Below are 18,337 nucleotides of genomic sequence, written 5' to 3' on the forward strand. Positions count from 1 at the left end.
CCCTGCCAGATAGGTTGGGCTGGGTGTGTGTGACTAACCCAAAGTCACCCAGTGAACTTCCATGGCCAAGTGGGGACTAGAATACAGATCTCCCAACTCCAACACTCTAAGCACTACATTAGACAGCTGCTCTGATCATTTCTCTCTCTCAAGCCAACCAAGTGGGGATCCTATACATGAGAACCACTGAAATCATCAGTGAAATTGACTATTATTAAGCAGAGGCTGGATAACTCTCTGTTGGGGATGCTCTAACTCTGGATTGCCAGCATCAAACGGGGGTTGCATAATAGATGGCCTAGAAAGCCTCCTCCAATTGTATCATATCACAAAAATCATGGAAGTCCACATGCAGATTCCCAGAAGAAATCACCGATAAAGTTGACTGTTTCTAATGAAGAAAGCCTCACTAGAAAGAAGTAGCAAAGGAGTAATTCATTAGAAACTTGTAAATATAGAGCACATAACTGTGGGTAATCATACCTAGGGTGTGCGGAAACAAGCCAGCTTCATAACACATGGTATCAAGTTGGGTTGTTTCAAACAAACCACAGTTAAGATCAATCACAGTTTGTTGAAGTTGGGCAACATGAGAAGCCACGGTGAATCAAAACTGGAAATAAAAGATTACAAACACCTCCTTGAGACTGCACAGAAGGAAAGGGGACTAGGCTCACTCCTAGCACAGCAAGCCACCATGGTAGGGATCACTAACAGAAAAACAACAACTCTAAGCTCTATCAACACTGCTATAATATTCAAGGTTATTCAGCATACGCCAAAACAGCAGAAGTGGTTTACAAGATATTGATGGTGTAGTTGCACTCATAGTGTAACCAATTCATTTTGAAATGGATTTTCCTACAGGCTGATCACAACTCAGGTAGAAGTGATGTATGCTGCAGTACCAGGGAAATATTCTGTCAGGATTGTAGTATCTATTGATCTAAAATTATTTCTAGGCTGACTTTTAAGGGTGAAACCCTCTCAAGGTGGCATGCAAGATACCAAGTACATGAAGTGGATCTATTAAAAACAGGTTGCCAATTAGGATAAATAAAAACAAAATTTATCAATAAAAGCCAAGAACCCAGATTTACTAGAAGAAATTTGGATTAGCTTGTAGTTTTTCCAGTTTTAACACAAATATGAATTCGGGTTAAATGATGAAACTGATTGAGAGAACACAAGGGTTCAAGAACTTTATTGTTGGATTAATGACACCAAATCATAAGTATAAAAGAAAAATATACATATGAGGAGTTACAATGCTGGCAAACAGTATACAATGATTACATGAGAAGACCAGGCGAAATAGCCAACATTGCCCAGATGCCAGTGAAACCCATTGCTAGCAGTTGCTAACATAACCCCAGAAACGAGATGAAACACTAGTTTTTGGAATGGGGTGCAGATCAGCAGAATTCATGAAAGCTCCACTGATGTGTCCCATTCTGGAAACACATTTTCGGCTTATGTCTCAGGAAGTGCTAGATTCCTGTTTCGCCACCGGTTCATCCCATGGGCACAACAGAATGAGCAGAAAGTATTGGATACTGCTCAATGGCCCAAATGAGGAACCATAAAATATATCTTTGTTTTTAAGGCACAGAGGGCTTTAAAAGGCAAATCGCATCATCTCTGTGGTGGGGGGGAGGGGGCTAATAATTGTCAGGCCCATGGCAGGCACAGAGGGGGGACTTATCCCCCCTCTGAAGCTGGTATTTGCACTGGGAGGAAATCCCCTTACTGGCATCAGCAGAAGGGAGGCAAAATAAGGGTACAATTCTTTGCATAGTATAATGCTACTGTGCTCTACTCTTATTATAATGCAACAAGCCGTGCAGGCGGCCGAGCTCACCTTGGTCCTGAATTGAAGGGGGAATTTGGGCCACCAGCCTGGGATGGCAGCTTCAGCTTGTGTAGGCTGCCCACAATGGATGTGCTCAGAATGGATACCTGCTCCCCTATCAGAGCTGCCACCTAGACACATCTGAGTACCCCGTTGCAGCAAAACACAAGCCAAGGATCATGTGTTTTAAGAACACAGCAAGAGTTCAGCGGATGAATCAAAAATCCGGAAGAAAGGGAAAATTCTCTCTCCTTCAAAATCGATTGACTGGAAAAGAAAGAGGCGGCTCTTATCCTCAGGATCAAAAAAAGCCACAGTCCCCTCTTCATAGTTCAGAGATACCTGGATCTGTGTCGGGTCATCATCTGGGTACAGAAGGGTCGGAGGGGATGTCAGAGCTTTGTATTGATCTTTGTAAAAACCCAGAGCCCAGATGCCCTCATCAGGTTCAAAATCAATTTCCTCCTCCCTCTCCACAGATTCTCTAGCCACGCCCACAGCCCAAAAGTCTACGTCCTCTACATCCACTGTCCAATAATGCTTCCCTGAAGTGAATCCCTTCGTTCCAAGCACACAGCGAGCATATTCAAATCTCTTGGGGTTGTAGGGGAAATCCTGACGGACGTCTCCCCAGCTGACACTTTTCCGATCTTCAGAAACAACGTACCGGGGATGGGCTGTTTCTGGATCCAGCAACACGTTTTCTTGAAGAGAGTAAACACGATGATGTAACACGATCCAAACCAATTCAAGACAATACCCTTTTAACTGAATCAGTTGCTTTAATGAAGTAGGGTACAAAGCTTTCAAACTGCATGTATTTCTTTAGAAAGAACCAAGGTAGGCTGATACACACAACCAAACTGGCATATGGAGAATGTGGCCTGAGTAGATCTGCAGGTTGACTGGATAGGTGGGAACTCAGGGAGGCAACTGTGAGATTCTTTCAATCCATGTCCTGCACTGCACAGATCTACACAACCTTCATACTCAAATACACAGGTATCAGTTAGTTAACTGCACCAATAAAGGCCAATTTGCACAGCCTCTGTTGTATTCCAAGATATAACTCTTGCATGAACCTCTATGGGTGCCTTCATAACCAGAAGATTTGTTGACTCCACATATTAATTGAAAACCATTCAGTGAGAATTATATACCCAAAGCATTGCTGATTCAAAGGCCAAATAAATTCTGTAGAATAAATCTGGTAAACATCCTCAAGACTACATGACAAGGACATTCATGCTAAGCCATGCAAAACAGGAAAACCAAGTATGGGAAGTTTTGCAAGCAATGGGCCTGTTCAGACAACACACCAAGCCATGGTTAGGCCACTAACCATTTTGGAGAAAAAATGCTAAGATATAATATTTTATAATATTATAAACTTCCCTCCCCAGTACTGCTGTCTGGTCCAATTTGCTCCCTCTGCCCCCGTTATTAACTAAAAACAGAAACATCACCTCAAATCGCAGATCACCGAAATCTTGGCTTTCTGTAGGTACCATGAAAGGAAGCTTACCTTTTATCCATTTTGGTTTCGACATGTTCTCTAGGAAAATAAAAGAGGAAAGTAAAAGGTAAAACTTCAAAGTGTAAATACATAGACAGGTCTGTACTAATAGTTCACAGAGTCTGCTTGCATAAAACGGCAACGCATTTTTTCTTGTCATGAAAGTTATCTTCTTTCAAGGTTACTAGGGGTTACTCATCTGACTGCTAGAACATGTTGGGTGGTTGACCTGGCCAAACATAATAAAGATGGACTAAGATGCCTCATCTTCTACCAGTTGCAGAATCCCTGATCTGAGAGGCTAAATAAGGTATTTTCCATGCTTAGTTTTGTAAGACCCCCAAATTTCTTTGTCCGTTCCTTCAACTATCCAAGGGTGCTGGGCACTGAATCTACGCTACTTTTGATAGCTAAAGGAATTTGGAGATTGTACAAAACAAAGTACCCCCCCCCACCCCAAATTTACCTAATACTTTCATCCTGAGAGTATGAGGATACCTGGCATAGGATAGTCAGATTCTTAAAAGTTTTTCTATTTTATAAAGTACCTTTCTGCTGGCTGCTGTGTCTCTTATTAAAACTTCTTAAATATTAATTCACTTTAATGGTTGTGTTATACAGTGCCATCTAGTGGCTGTATAAAGAAAAATGTAGAACTTGCAGATAAAGCAAGTCACCCGAAAAAAAGCCCATGTCAGCCCATGTAAGGTGCCGATCACATGCAGACAGAGGCTGCAGGCTTTCTGGTGGCCATTCAGCTCACCAGGCCCACCCCTGCCCAGGTGGATGGTAACCAATCAGGGGTTACCATCTGCCTGGGAAATCCTCTGCTGCAACGCCAGACTGAGGTTATACGATGGATGTTCTGTACTTGCTTTGCTCCTTTCAATCTATTCCCTGCACTGCACAGATCTACACAACCTTCATACTCAAAACACACTGGTATTGGTTAGTTAACTGCTCCAATAAAGGCCAATTTGCACAGCCTCTGTTGTATTCCAAGATATAATTCTTGCATGAATCTGTATGGATGCCTGCATATCCAAAAGTTTTGTTGACTGCACATATTACTTGAAAACCATCCAGTGAGAATTATAAATTTGAAAACCGCCCAAAGAGCTTTGGCTATGGGGCAGTATATAAATGCAATAAATGAATAAAAAAATAAATATATATACCCAAAGCACTGCTGATTCAAAGGCCAAATAAATTCTGTGGAATAAATCTGGTAAACATCTTCAATACTACTTGACAAGGACATTCATGTTAAGCCATGCAAAACAGGAAAACTAGATATGGGAAGATTTGCAAACAATGGGCCTGTTCACACCAAGCCATGATTAGGCCACTAACCCTTTTAGAGCAAATGGTTAATGAGCATGTTTAAAATGTGGTTATGTAGCCACCATGGTTAGGATTGGTTCACAGGACATGCTAAGCCATAACGTTTGGCTCAAAAGGCTTAACCATCGTGGCTTAACTTGTTGTCTGAACAGGGTCGATGAAGAAGTCACACTCCTTCCCCAGCGCTAAAGCCCAAATTCAAATTACCCACCTCCCTCTTTGTGAACTGCTTTTAACCAAATGAAAGAGTTTGACATCAAAGATGTCCTACTTCACATGTAGTTTGGCCCTTAGTTAGTCATGCTTTATCTCGCTGCATTAAACTTTTACTGATGCTTAATGTATTGCTTTAATATGCAGTGTTTCAGTGCTATTTGACAGCAACGGACGTTTGCTTATTCACGTCACAAACTAAATTACTGCTTCACCATGCTGCAGTCACTACAGTGTGAATTAAAATCAACCCACATTTTGGCATGCGAAACGGGATCTCCCCTGTGAACTTACCCTCAGAGCCTTTACATTGTACCAACAGGAATTATGCTAGGAACCAATCCTGTGAAATTGCCCCCAAAATATATTTTAAAAATTCCCTTGAAGGGGCAAAACAGACAATGTGTAAGAGGAGATGCATGACTGGATATTCCCAACATTCCTATTTTTAGTTAAATCTGAAGGTGGCCATAAAAGAGATTGGGTCCATGTTACTCAGGAAGAGATGGTTTAATCCTTTCACCTGTACCATTTGCCCCAATTTAAATCCTGACATAAGCCATTTGCCTCCCAGGGCTTAGGGGATGAATTAGATCAGGAAAGCAAAACAAGGGCTAACTTCCCTCCCCAGTACTGCTGTCTGGTCCAATTTGCTCCCTCTGCCCCCGTTATTAACTAAAAACAGAAACATCACCTCAAATCGCAGATCACCGAAATCTTGGCTTTCTGTAGGTACCATGAAAGGAAGCTTACCTTTTATCCATTTTGGTTTCGACATGTTCTCTAGGAAAATAAAAGAGGAAAGTAAAAGGTAAAACTTCAAAGTGTAAATACATAGACAGGTCTGTACTAATAGTTCACAGAGTCTGCTTGCATAAAACGGCAACGCATTTTTTCTTGTCATGAAGGTTATCTTCTTTCAAGGTTACTAGGGGTTACTCATCTGACTGCTAGAACATGTTGGGTGGTTGACCTGGCCAAACATAATAAAGATGGACTAAGATGCCTCATCTTCTACTAGCTGCAGAATCCCTGATCTGAGAGGCTAAATAAGGTATTCTCCATACTTTGTTTTTTTAAGACCCCCAAATTTCTTTGTCCGTTCCTTCAACTATCCAAGGGTGCTGGGCACTGAATCTACGCTACTTTTGATAGCTAAAGGAATTTGGAGATTGTACAAAACAAGGAAAATTCCCCCCTCCCCCATAAATTTACCTAATACTTTCATCCTGAGAGTTTAGGATAGTCAGCTTCTTAAAGTTTTTCTATTTTATAAAGTATCTTTCTGCTGCCCCTGTGTCTCTTATTAAATCTTCTTAAATATTAATTCATTTAATGGTTGTGTGTAATTGCGTATTATACAGTGCCATCTAGGGGCTGTATAAAAAAAAATGTAGAACTTGCAGATACAGCAAATCACCAGAAAAAAAGCCCATGTAAGGTGCCGATCACAATCCCGCAAAGAATATAGACTGATCACAATCCCGCAAAGAATCTGGAAGCAGAAGCCCCAATAAACTGCAGGACAAAAAGCATGATGTGGAGAAGCCCTAAGACCCCTTTGCTTGGAAGCACTCATGGATGGAGTTTTGTGACAAACCCAAGGTATAACTTCCCCCACCCTACCCACCTCTTTGACTTAACTCCAGCAGTGTGAGATCTCCCTCTGTCTCACAACCAGGTAGGTGGTAGTCGAAGGTGAAAGCTGGTAACACACAGTCTTACTGAGCCAGGCTGATGTGTGCCCAAGAACCATCACAGACATCTCATGAGTTTCACGACTAAGTGAGGATTTAAAACCAGGGCCATGCTTTGATGTCACCAGGATGCTGCTGCGGTTAAGGAAACCCCACACTTTCTTTGCTGCAGGGTGGCAGCGGCTAATCCCAGCGCAGAGGGAGGCTGCAGGCTTTCCAGTGGCCATTCAGCTCGCTGGGTCCGCCCCCTGCCCAGGCAGATGGCAACCAATCAGGGGTTGTCATCTGCCCGGGAAATCCTCTGCCCCAATGCCAGACTGAGGTTATACGACGGATGTGCTGTACTCGCCTCGCTCCAGCGAAAAAGTTAGGGGAAGCACCCAACTTTTTTAATTCACAGCTTCTCAGGAAAGCCCCACGATGGCTGTGAGATGGTTGCTGCATTGTATAACTGACGCAGCGTCACTGTGCAGCCATCACGGGGTTTTCAAAGTGTATAGACAACCCCAAGATCTGCTTGGTCTTCGTCAAACCTTCTCTCCTACTAATGAGAAAACCTTCATGCTGCTATACTTCCATTAAAAGCACAAAGCTGCTGTCCCATTGAAAGGGTAGTAGTCCATCTTTGTCTCTAGAATTCATATTTAAGTATTTCTTTTACCTCTGAATTTTCCCAGAGTACTTTTCAAAGATGCACTTTCTTGAGATAATTTCTTGAGCTTTTGTTTCATGTCTGTAGAATCAGGTACAACTGGCAACTGAAATTTTCCTTTCTCACATCTAATAGGAGAAAGCAAGAGAAATACACATCACCCCAAAACAATACTTTTTGTCCAATTCCTTCATCAGTCACATAGTGCTAAATAAAGACCTGGCTATACTCAGAATAGACCTTTTGAAATCCATGGGACTTAAATCTCATTAATTTCAATGGGCTACTCTGAGTAGGACCAAATCTGGATCCAACCTATATTGATGATCTTCCTATACATAAAAAGCAGTGCTTAATTGGCAAAAGGGCTGCCACAGCTCAAGGATTTTTCCATACTAGGTGTTGCATGAAGAATTGCCACACTTCGTTCATTCACTTTTTGCAGGGCATCTCCATGACATCAGGTGCTTCCAGATGGATGGTTCTCAGCACTACAAATGAGAAAGCATTCTGCAGCAATTCCGTCTTTCTTAACTGATTTTTTGCGGCAAGAAAAAAGATGTAAGCAGCAGTGGGAAAACACAGGTAGGGGGAGTATAATGAGTTGGAGACACACACATCCCGTCATAAAATTCCATGAATAAGGCAGTGTGATATCCCTTGACGTGTTTAAAGTCCATTGCAGTTCTGTACATCACTTGAAGTGGAAGAGCAAAGACTTAATAGCACCGGGGGGGGGGGGGGGGGGGAGGGTCGCCTGTCTGGAAACACCACAATATCTTATTTATTTCCTTTTTAAACCAACATATATACCTTATAGAACAGTAACTAAAGATTCAAAAAGGACTCGTTCTCTCTCTCTCTCTTACACACACACACACACTGCATACTCCACCGGTAACTCAGGCACTGTTATGGATCAACTACAAAGGTCACATACCTGACCAATATGCTTCCAATGTCCTAAAAAGGGGAAAGCAAAGGTAATTTAGACACTCACATGAACCTGCCCATGCCTTAAGATCATCTTCCAAGGCCCTACTTACTCTGCTGCTACTAAGATCATTGCGTTTGTTGGGCACTACAGAGAAGGTCTCCTCAGTGGTGGCCCCTGCCCTATGGAATTCACTCTAAAGGCAAACACAGCTGGCTCCATCTCCATTTATGGGTACTTTAAAGAGATCTTCAAAGCATATCTATGCTCTCTGGCTTTTAACTAAAAACATTTAATGAAATTGGCCGCCACCAATCTACTGACTGGGTGAGGAAGAGGAGTGAATAGATGGGTTGACGTGGGGGAGGGGGGGTCATCAAAATTCAAAGCATCGTGGTTCATGAATAAGTCATGCAATAGTTATGCACGTGGCTAACCCTTGCTCTGAAGTCAGTAACTAGTTATTAAAGCATTGTTCTGATTGGCTACTGCCATTGAGGCAACAACGTTCGAGAGAGAAATGTTCCCGGTCAGCTTCACTCAAGGTCTTCTAAAGATATCTTGGCTCTCAGCAGCGGCTTTGTCATTAAATTCATGTTTTACCAGCCCAATTCACCTCAAGCCCAATTTGCTACACTATGCTTGAAACTATTTGTTTCACTTTGAAACTATTTGTCTGATAGTTCAACATTATAAGAAATGTTGACAATTTTAAAGGGACCAGAGTAACGAGATAGCAAATGGAGATCCTGTGACAATGTGGCACTCTTGAACTACCTTCCATATTTCAGTTTGTACCATACCCTTTTGTTCTTCTTCTTATGCATATTTCATGAGTTGCTCCTTTAAATAAATTCCTTGTCTTCAAAGTCAAGTCTGTCAATGACATCATTAATGAATCTACTGGCTATATATGGTTCAATATTTACTAACTAAACTCATTCATTTCAGCCTGTTTATCTGCATCTGCATTCTACAATCATGTACAGAAGATGTAAATAAAGTGTCAAACCCTATCATTAATGGCTAATTATGTTATCATAGAATCATAGAATAGTAGAGTTGGAAGGGGGCTATAAGGTCATCGAGTCCAACCCCCTGCTCAGTGCAGGAATCCACCCTAAAGCATACCTACAGATGGTTGTCTAGCTGCATCTTCAATGCCTCTAGTGTGGGAGAGCCCATGACCTCCCTAGGTCATTGGTTCCATTGTCATACTGCTCTAACAGTCAGGAAGCTTTTCCTGATGTCCAGCTGGAATCTGGCTTCCTGTAACTTGAGCCCATTATTCTGTGACCTGAACTCTGGGAGGATCGAGAAGAGATCCTGGCCCTCCTCTGTGTGACAACCTTTCAAGTATTTGAAGAGTGCTATCATGTCTCCCCTCAATCTTCTCTTCTCCAGGCTAAACATGCCCAGTTCTTTCAGTCTCTCCTCATAAGGCTTTGTTTCCAGACCCCTGATCATCCTGGTTGCCCTCCTCTGAACACGCTCCAGCTTGTCTGCATCCTTCTTGAAGTGTGGTGTCCAGAAGTGGATGCAATACTCAAGATGAGGCCTAACCAGTGCACAATAGAGGGGAACCAGTAGCTCATGCAATTTGGAAGCTATAGTTCTATTATTGCATCCCAAAGCATTTTCTTTTTTTGCAGCCACGTCACACCGTTGGCTCATATTCAGCTTGTGATCTACAACAATTCCAAGATCTTTCTTGGTTGTAGTATTGCTGAGTGCAAAAAGAGAGAGACATTGGCTCTGGTGCTGGATTTTTCATTTTTTATTTTTGTTAAAAAGGTTATTTTAAAAAACTTCACGAATAGCCCAACGTTTCAGATGGTGTCAATCCTTCTTCAGGGGCTGTTTAGAAAAGTCGGCTGATAAGCGGCCACTGTGCTGGCGCTTTCTTTCGAGGGAGTTGCCTCTCCAGAGCCAGCGTCTCTCTCCTTTTGCACACACTTTTGATGCTTCTCCCTCCAACCCATTTTTGTAGTATTGCTGAGCCAAGTATCCCCAACTTGTAACTGTCCATTACAGTTTTTCTAGATGTAGAACTTGGCATTTATCCCTATTAAATTTCATTAGGTTGTTTTCAGCCCAGCGCTGCAGCCTATCTTGATCACTTTGTTTCTGTCTTCCAGGGTATTAGCTATCCCACCCAATTTTGTGTCATCTGCAAATGTGATAAGCATTCTCTGCACCTCCTCATCCAAGTCATTAATAAAAATGTTGAAGAGCACTCGGCCCTGGACAGTCATGTCGATACGTCTATTAGTTTCTTTAATCTCAAAACTATGGGATTCAGCACTATGCTTACACCTCTATGTAAGAGATATGAACTTTTGAAAATGGTGCTATATGACTCTTTTGCAGCTCTGACTCACTGAGGTCACCATAGGGCTGCAATCCTATACCACTTACCTGGAAAAAAACCCCACTGAATGCAATGGGATTAATTTCTGAGTATACAATTGCGCTATTTCTTGCTGAAGATAAGCAGTACACCTATGTACCCTTGTTGCTGGGGGACATGGACGGAAAGGTGCTGTTGCACTCATGTCTTGCTGGTGGGTCTCCCATCAACTACTGGTTGGCCACTATGTGAAAAGAATATTGGACTATATGAACTCTTGGTCTGATCCAGCATGGCATACTACAAGCGAGAAGTAACTTGGAATTGTTGTAGATCACAAGCTAAATATGAGCCAATGGTGTGATGTGGCTGCAAAAAACCAAATGCTAGTTTGAAATGCATTAGCTTTCAAATTGCGCGAGGTACTGGTTCCCCTTTATACTCATCTTGAGTATTGCGTCTAGTTCTGGGCACCAAACTTCGACAAGCTGGAGGGGGTTCAGAGGAGGGCAACGAGGATAATCAGGGGTTTGGAAATGAAGCCCTATGAGGAGAGACTGAAAGAACTGGGCATGTTTAGCCTGGAGAAGAGAAGATTGAGGGGAGACATGATAGCACTCTTCAAATACTTGAAAGGTTGTCACGCAGAGGAGGGCCAGGATCTCTTCTCGATCCTCCCAGAGTGCAGGACACGGAATAACGGGTTCAAGTTACAGGAAGCCAGATTCTGGCTGGACATCAGGAAAAACGTCCTGGCTGTTAGAGCAGTACGACAATGGAACCAACTACCTAGGGCAGTCGTTGGCTCTCCCACAGTAAAGGCATTCAAGAGGGAGCTGGACAGCCATCTGACAGGTATGCTTTAAGGTGGATTCCTGCACTGAGCAGGGGGTTGGACTCAATGGCCTTATAGGCCCCTTCCAACTCTATTTTATGGTTCTTATGTTCTTAAGATCAACCACCAATTAGCATTATTATTTATCATACTTACAATGAATAACTTCGGGACAATGCACCGAGCAGTTGAGATGTATGGCATCCCAACAGATGGCATTCCGAGATACATTTTAGACCAGGATATTAGTCTTACCTCCAGGAATTCACTTGCCGATTGGTCACTCTTCTTTTGTATCTCACCAATCAGATCATTGATGGAGGATATTTCATTATTAAATGGACTTGCATAGTCATCTCTTGTCTTCTCAATCTCCCTTTCCAGCTCTCCCAACTTGGCCAGCTGGGATTGCTCTTTGTCATCCAGAAACTGCCGCTGTAGTTGGAATTCAGACATAATCCCCTGTCTCTCGGCTTGCGCCTCTTTCTGACATAGACAAATGCAAATGAAGGGGGGGGGAGGTTAATACTTTAGCAAAATCAACAAACTGATCAATCTAGAGCCTAATTCTATCAAATACTTGGAATTAAATTGATGGAGGGTGCAATCCTATGCATGTTAATGCAGAAAAAGTCTGGTTCCTGGGTAGGCAGAGAACAGAAGTAAAAAAAGAAACATGACAGGCTTTATATTAGTAAAACAGATTACCACTAAAATTAATGCTCTGGCATTATTTCCGCTCTCTACCTATCCAGAAACCTGTAAGTTTCACCCAGAGCAAGAGTTACAGCTGGCTTGCATGTTTTCAGAAACAGGATGCCAGCCATTTGCTTCTTGTCCGAGAATGCTAATTCTAATCTGATACCTGCAACACCTAGCAGTGACTTGTTCGATCAGTCTGCAATTTCCATTTTGAGACTAGCTCTAAATTGCAGACCGCAGGATCATGAGGCTCTTCACATGAGCGAAATAAGGCACACTCATAACTGGCTACTCATGGAAGTTTGCAGGTCCTTTTGATGATGTCGTCAACCTCCTGCACTTCTCCCGATTATTCCATTGTAAAATAAATCCTGGATATCCTGATTCTTCTGAAATATCATGGGATTTCCTAAGGTGCACATCCGAAGTTGTGCTACAAAGCACCCACTAGAGGGTGCTGTCCCATTCAAGGCTATGAACACCAAGAGGAGGGTAAGTTTTCAATTATAGACCACATGGTTGTCCCTCTCCACCCATGTAATACAACCCATTATAACTGCAGCTGCAAGCAAAGCCCCAGTAAGGCAACATGAATTCCCCTTAATCTAAAGAAGTACTACAGGTAGCCAAATTTTCAGACTTTTCTATTCCTTTGCCATTCCCTGCTTTTTCCCACCTAGCCTAATGAAGAGTTGTGAGAAACTGGAATATTTGCACAATCTTTGAGGGGCATTTTCGCTGGTCCTAATAAAGGACCCAGCTGTGGGTTTTGGATTTTTTTAATTTATTTTTATTTATTTGTATTGCAATGTGGCTAAAGTTTGCTTCTCCTTTGATGAACTGCAAAATCTGTGTCCTTGGGGATGGTATGCAAGAAACTCAATGAGAAGGGCCCTAGTGCCATGAAATGTAGGGGTTTGAAGGGTGTAATAAAGCATGCTTACTCCTTTCAGCTGGGAGCCATGAAAGCTGTGGAGGCTAGTGATTCTCTCCAAAGACAACACAGCACCTAGAAAGTTCTGTCAAGGGGATTAGTCAATACTCTTCACCTGACACGTAATGGAGGCGCCAGGAGAACCTCCCTGTGGAGAGCATTTCACAAATGGGGCGCCACCACTGAAAAGCCCGTCTTCCCTTGTAGCCACCCGCCTTGCCTCATTTGGCGGAGGCACCTGGAGCAAGGTCTCTGAAATTATTTTAATGTCTGCATAGGTAAATATGCCCCTTCTGTGCCCCCTCCCTTGCTTCCCCTGATGATGCCATTAGCTTAGAGTGCTCCAGCCCTCACAGCATTTAGCATATGTACAATAGTGGTGGCTTTTGGAGAAATGCTTTATGTGACGTGACCAAACACCAAATGTTACAACCAACTAACTTCCTCCTTTCTCTCCCCTAACAATTTCAAAGCAGAGAGCCAGCCCTTCCCCCTTCCAGTTCCTACATAGAATAGGACATAGGTCAGGATTGTGGTGCATGAAGTATATTTATCTTCCTCCTCCTCCAGTCCTTTGTTTAATCACATACTCCACCAAACTACATAGATCTTTGTTCCCTGGCACACCACCAGCTCATTTATTATTATTTATTTATTTAGTAATTACATTTCTATACCGCCCAATAGCCGGAGCTCTCTGGGCAGTTCACAAAAATTAAAAACATTCAAAGTATAAAACAGTATAAAACCATAATCATAAGGTTATGATTATAACCTTATGGTTATCATAAACATGCCCTAAGAGGAGGGAATGCATGCCAATTCTTACCAAAAGCTCCTGGCTTGGCTTTTCGCCATTCGATTTTACGAACAAAATCTGGTTTCTTTCCTTCTTCAGATTTTCTGCATATTTAAAAAGTTTTGCCTAAGGATAGATAATGGTTTTTAGATTTAAAGCTTTTGCTTTTCTGGGATATTTTATTTATAAGAAGCAGTCGTCTTTAAATGTTCTTAGTTTATAAAGGACCTTCTTCATTTGCATTAAAACTGTATCACTTGTGTAAGACCAATATTTTCCAGCAATCCAGCCCACCCTTGCTTTTCCAGTCATGTGAAATTTTAGAAGCAAACCCCCATAAAAAATCCAGAAAGGCCTTTCCAACTTTCAAACACTCAAATTTATTGCAAAATGAAAATGAGAGCCGAAACTAATTTGAAGCTATTTGACTATAAAGACACACACACAAAGTACAGAGGCAAAAGACTGTAAATTCAAATTCCAAATGTTAAATGTGGGTCAAGAAATGTAAATTTGGCCCACTTACCCATTTGAAGAATGATGTTTGCTTTTGTTGAAACAGTAGATTAATAATTCATTTAAAACAACAACATTATCAAATGCTGGCTTCAAATCTGGAAAACCTGTCCCATTACACATTTATGATACATGTTCTTTCTACTCCAATGGACATACCACTGCCTTTCCTACTCAAAATGACTCCAGTGCTACAAATATTTACTATAGGATGTGTTTCAAGACAGGTGTGGGCCTACAACTCCCATCAACTCTAGTCAGCATAGCCAATAGTAAGCAAATTTGGGGTTGTAGGCTAAAACATTCAGAAATCCCAGTTAGACTTCTGTTGGGGAATCCTAATTCCAGTTAATCTGTGTCAACAAAGGCAGATGTGGCATTTTTTTAAAAAATATTGTGGCCTGAATTCCAGAGCCAACACCTTATTTCATCAGTCCACATGTTTGATGGAGCCTGCTGCATCAGTCTCCATGGAGATCATAACATCCCGAGTTTCCAAAACATGGGTAGTTCAGGGTTCAGACATTCTAGTTTCAAAAACACCATGCCCCTCTCACATAATTCTTGTACATCCTTAACTTCCTTTTTTTGAAACTAACCATGGTGCAATGCTACGTTTGCATCAGCATTAATTTAAATCATAGTTTTCTTCAAACCAGATTTTACAGCCATGCCTAGAACAGGATTTGTGAACTGTGGCTTGAAAATAACCCTGATTAACATTTACATTGATCCAGATAACACATTAGGAAGCGAAATATGCACGCGAGAAAGGGGTAGATATCCCACGAGTGAGATGCTCACTGTCTTCTAATCATGGTTATATTAGGAATGTTGGGACTACATCAGGCCTATGAATGCAAGAGCATTCTTGGTCTCTGTAGAAATCGGCAAGCCTTACCTTGTAATCTGCAGCAGCTTCTTCCGTGCAAACAACAGTGTGGTTTCTGTGAGCCTTGGACCTCTCACAGGACGTGCAAAGGAGGGTCTCATCTTGTTTGCAGAAAAGACTCAGAGCTTTGTTGTGCTCTTTGCACATTTTCTCCCTTCGTGGGCTCTTCTCCAGATGCACACTGAGTTGCTTAGCTACTTGTACTATGTTGCCCATTTGTCTATTGGGTTTAAGATCTTTCCAGGAAAAAACGTTTCTACACTCCGGGCAATAGATATTAGTGTTCGATTTTTGCCGATGCTTGGTGATGCAGCCTCGGCAGAAATTGTGCCCACAACCAACGATCATCACTGGATCCTGGAAGTAATCCAAGCAGATTGAACAAGTAAGTTCTTGCTCAAGATTTTCTGCTGGGTTTGCAGCAGCCATGATGCTTTGTTGTCAGCTGAAGGGAAAATGAGTTTCTCTTTCGTGTTCCTTGAAATGGGCGTTTCCTCTCTCCTCCCACCCCCCCTTTCTCTCTCTGCTCCACCCACCAGTCAAATTATGCAGTGTTTGAGTTTAAGGTAAAGAAAGGCCTTCAAATAGGAAGTCTGAAAAGATTTACATTTTGAAAACAACCAAGAGGCTTGAGACACTTTAAAGATTAACACATTTACTACTGCATAAGCTTCCACATTACTCTTTCCTCTAGCTACCAAGTGCCACGTTGCTGAGGCTGTAACAGGGAGAGGGAACAGCAGACCTTGTACTGTGTTTGGAATTCCTGACTTTAGCAGTGGGATTATTTAGGGTGACCCTATGAAAAGGAGGACAGGGCTCCTGTATCTTTAACAGATGTATTGAAAAGGGAATTTCAGCAGGTGTCATTTGTATATATGGGGAACCTGGTGAAATCTCCTCTTCATCACAACAGTGAAAGCTGCAGGTGCCCTGCCCTCTGTTAAATCTGGTCGCTCTAGGATAGCTCCTGCAGCTTTAAATGCTGTGATGAAGAGGGAAATTCACCAGGTTCTCCATATATACAAATGACACCTGCTGAAATTCCCTTCTCTATGCAACTGTTAAAGATACAGGAGCCCTGTCCTCCTTTTCATAGGGTCACCCTAAATAATCCCACTGCTAGTCAGGAATTCTAAACACAGTACAAGGTCTGCTGTTCCCTCTCCCCTAGATTGTTATGTTAGAGAGACTTATTTGACCGTAGTTAATAAATACAAAGTAGTTCAACATTTTGAATTAATCAGTGATGTCGGTCACTGATGGCCTGATTCCGTTGAATCCACTTCTAGTAAAACATCGCAAAATTCTTTCATCTTTTAAGTATTTAGTCCTCATTGTGAGGGGTAGTGGGGATGCAAGGCAGTTGGTATGCTTTGGGGATTCTGGCACCCAGCCTCAAATTTAGGTGCTTATTTTAAAGATTCTTGGCCCAGGGGAAGTGTGGAAGAAGGTGGGAGTCATGTTTCCGCTGATGCATAGATTTCAATTTCACATGTCCATTGTGGAAGCTAAACAATGTCCCTAAAACAATGGTAGTATGAAAGATATGCTTTCAGTTATTGTATTGGCAGGATGGTGATTGACAGCTGCCTGGGATTTCAGTCTGCTTGTAGGGCAAACTGGTTATAAAAGGTACTATTTAAAACAGCCATGGAGAACATCCGACCTGCCAGCTGGTCCCCACAAGCCATGCCCCCCCTCCCCACCTGTGGCAAAAATCTGTTATCTCTAATCATCAGCTAGTCAGAGATAAGTGCTTCTCCTTCCCTGGCACTGAGATCACTGGGAAGGGACGTGGCTGTGTGTGAATGGGATGCATCTGTGTAAGCCACTTGCCACCAGTGGTTCCAGACAGAAAAATGTTCCTCACCTCTGATATACAGATTGCTTTCATTTATTATTACTTTACAACTTTTATATATCACTCCCTATCCAAATATTTTGGAGTGGTGAACAGAATAAAAACATTAAAAAATTCATTTTTGGAAGAACAATGTGCAGATAAAACCGCAACTGGTCATTCAGGAAAAGCTTCCTGGAACGTTTTTAGGAGGCGCTGAAAGTGATACAACGCTGGGGCCTGCCTGACCTCCAAAGACAGGGAGTTCCATAGGAAGGAGGGCCACCACACGTAAGGCTCTTCTCCTGGTGGACTCCAATTGGACCAAAGGTCCATGTCTACCTACCAGGAGCATGCCCTCCGACAACCTCAGTGACCAGGCAGGTTGGTAAGGGAGACGGCACTCTCTCAGGTACTCTGCTCCCAAGTTGTTTAGGGCTTCGTACACTAGTACTAAGATCTTAAACCTGGCCCAGTAGTGAATAGGCAGCCAGTGCAGTTCCTTTTTACCAAGCAAGAAAATGGAATGGCTCAGTTGTTTGGCCTCTTAGTGATTAATTGTCCGCTTTATTCTTCCATGTTTAGGCAGAAGCCTGATGAGAAAAATTATACCAGTAAAGGACAGGGGTGTTTCCAGTTATGGGAATGGGAGTATGTTACCACCACCACCGGAATTCCCCCAAGGGTGCCATGCCCCTTTCCCAACCCCAATTTCCAGGCTACCCAGTAACAAAATGGGACGGCTCAGTTGTTTGGCCTCCATTGAAAAACTGTCCGTTCTAGTCTTCTGCATTTGGGTAGTAGCCCAATGAGAAGAATTCTACAAATAGGTATTTTTGCATTGAAATGGTCAGTGACCATGCTCCACAATATGTCTTTTATTTCTCTCTGTTCCCTTGCTCCCCAGCAGAAGTTTGGTGTCCCAATCCAATCTTTGAATCACGTAAATTTTTTGATGATTATTTGTGGCTGGAATAATGATACTGAATAGGTTGGGATCCTGTCCTAGGCACCACTACAGAATGGCTGTTATAGTCACCCACCATCTTCACTTCCAGAGAATGTTTTCCCCAGCTGCCAGTAAGAAAATGCACTTGGAGGCAGAACCTCACTAAGCAGTTTACAAAGTGGGCAGAGTGTATAAAGTAGACAAGGCCCAAATCCTGCCCACCTTTGGCTCTGGTCCTGTCTACTGGAATTTAAACCCCATGGTTTCAATCGTGGTAATTTTGACAGGCAAAAGTTATGGTAAGATAAC

At 42.4% G+C, this 18,337-nt stretch overlaps 1 protein-coding gene across 1 annotated transcript; it reads right to left on the reverse strand.

Moving 5' to 3' along the window:
• Window positions 1-1,176: 1,176 nt before the first annotated feature.
• On the reverse strand, window positions 1,177-15,717 carry LOC134395930 (E3 ubiquitin-protein ligase TRIM39-like). Its single transcript, XM_063122204.1, has 8 exons — window positions 15,246-15,717; window positions 13,859-13,954; window positions 11,649-11,879; window positions 8,215-8,237; window positions 7,284-7,402; window positions 5,679-5,708; window positions 3,378-3,407; window positions 1,177-2,556 (listed from the first exon to the last, which is right to left on the reverse strand). The coding sequence occupies exons 1-8, from the start codon at window positions 15,663-15,665 to the stop codon at window positions 2,039-2,041; spliced, it is 1,467 nt and encodes a 488-aa protein (XP_062978274.1). The 5' UTR covers window positions 15,666-15,717; the 3' UTR covers window positions 1,177-2,038.
• Between the last annotated feature and the right edge of the window lie 2,620 nt (window positions 15,718-18,337).

The sequence above is a fragment of the Elgaria multicarinata genome, chromosome 3 (genome assembly GCF_023053635.1).
Source record: "Elgaria multicarinata webbii isolate HBS135686 ecotype San Diego chromosome 3, rElgMul1.1.pri, whole genome shotgun sequence".
Taxonomy (NCBI): domain Eukaryota; kingdom Metazoa; phylum Chordata; class Lepidosauria; order Squamata; family Anguidae; genus Elgaria; species Elgaria multicarinata.

Coding starts and splice junctions, on each gene's coding strand:
- LOC134395930 (XM_063122204.1), bottom strand. CDS start 15,665: ATGGCTGCTGCAAACCCAGCAGAAAATCTTGAGCAAGAACTTACTTGT. Junction 13,955..15,245: donor AAGCTGCTGCAGATTACAAG/GTAAGGCTTGCC, acceptor ATCTATCCTTAG/GCAAAACTTTTTAAATATGC. Junction 5,709..7,283: donor TACTCTGGGAAAATTCAGAG/GTAAAAGAAATA, acceptor TTATTTTCCTAG/AGAACATGTCGAAACCAAAA.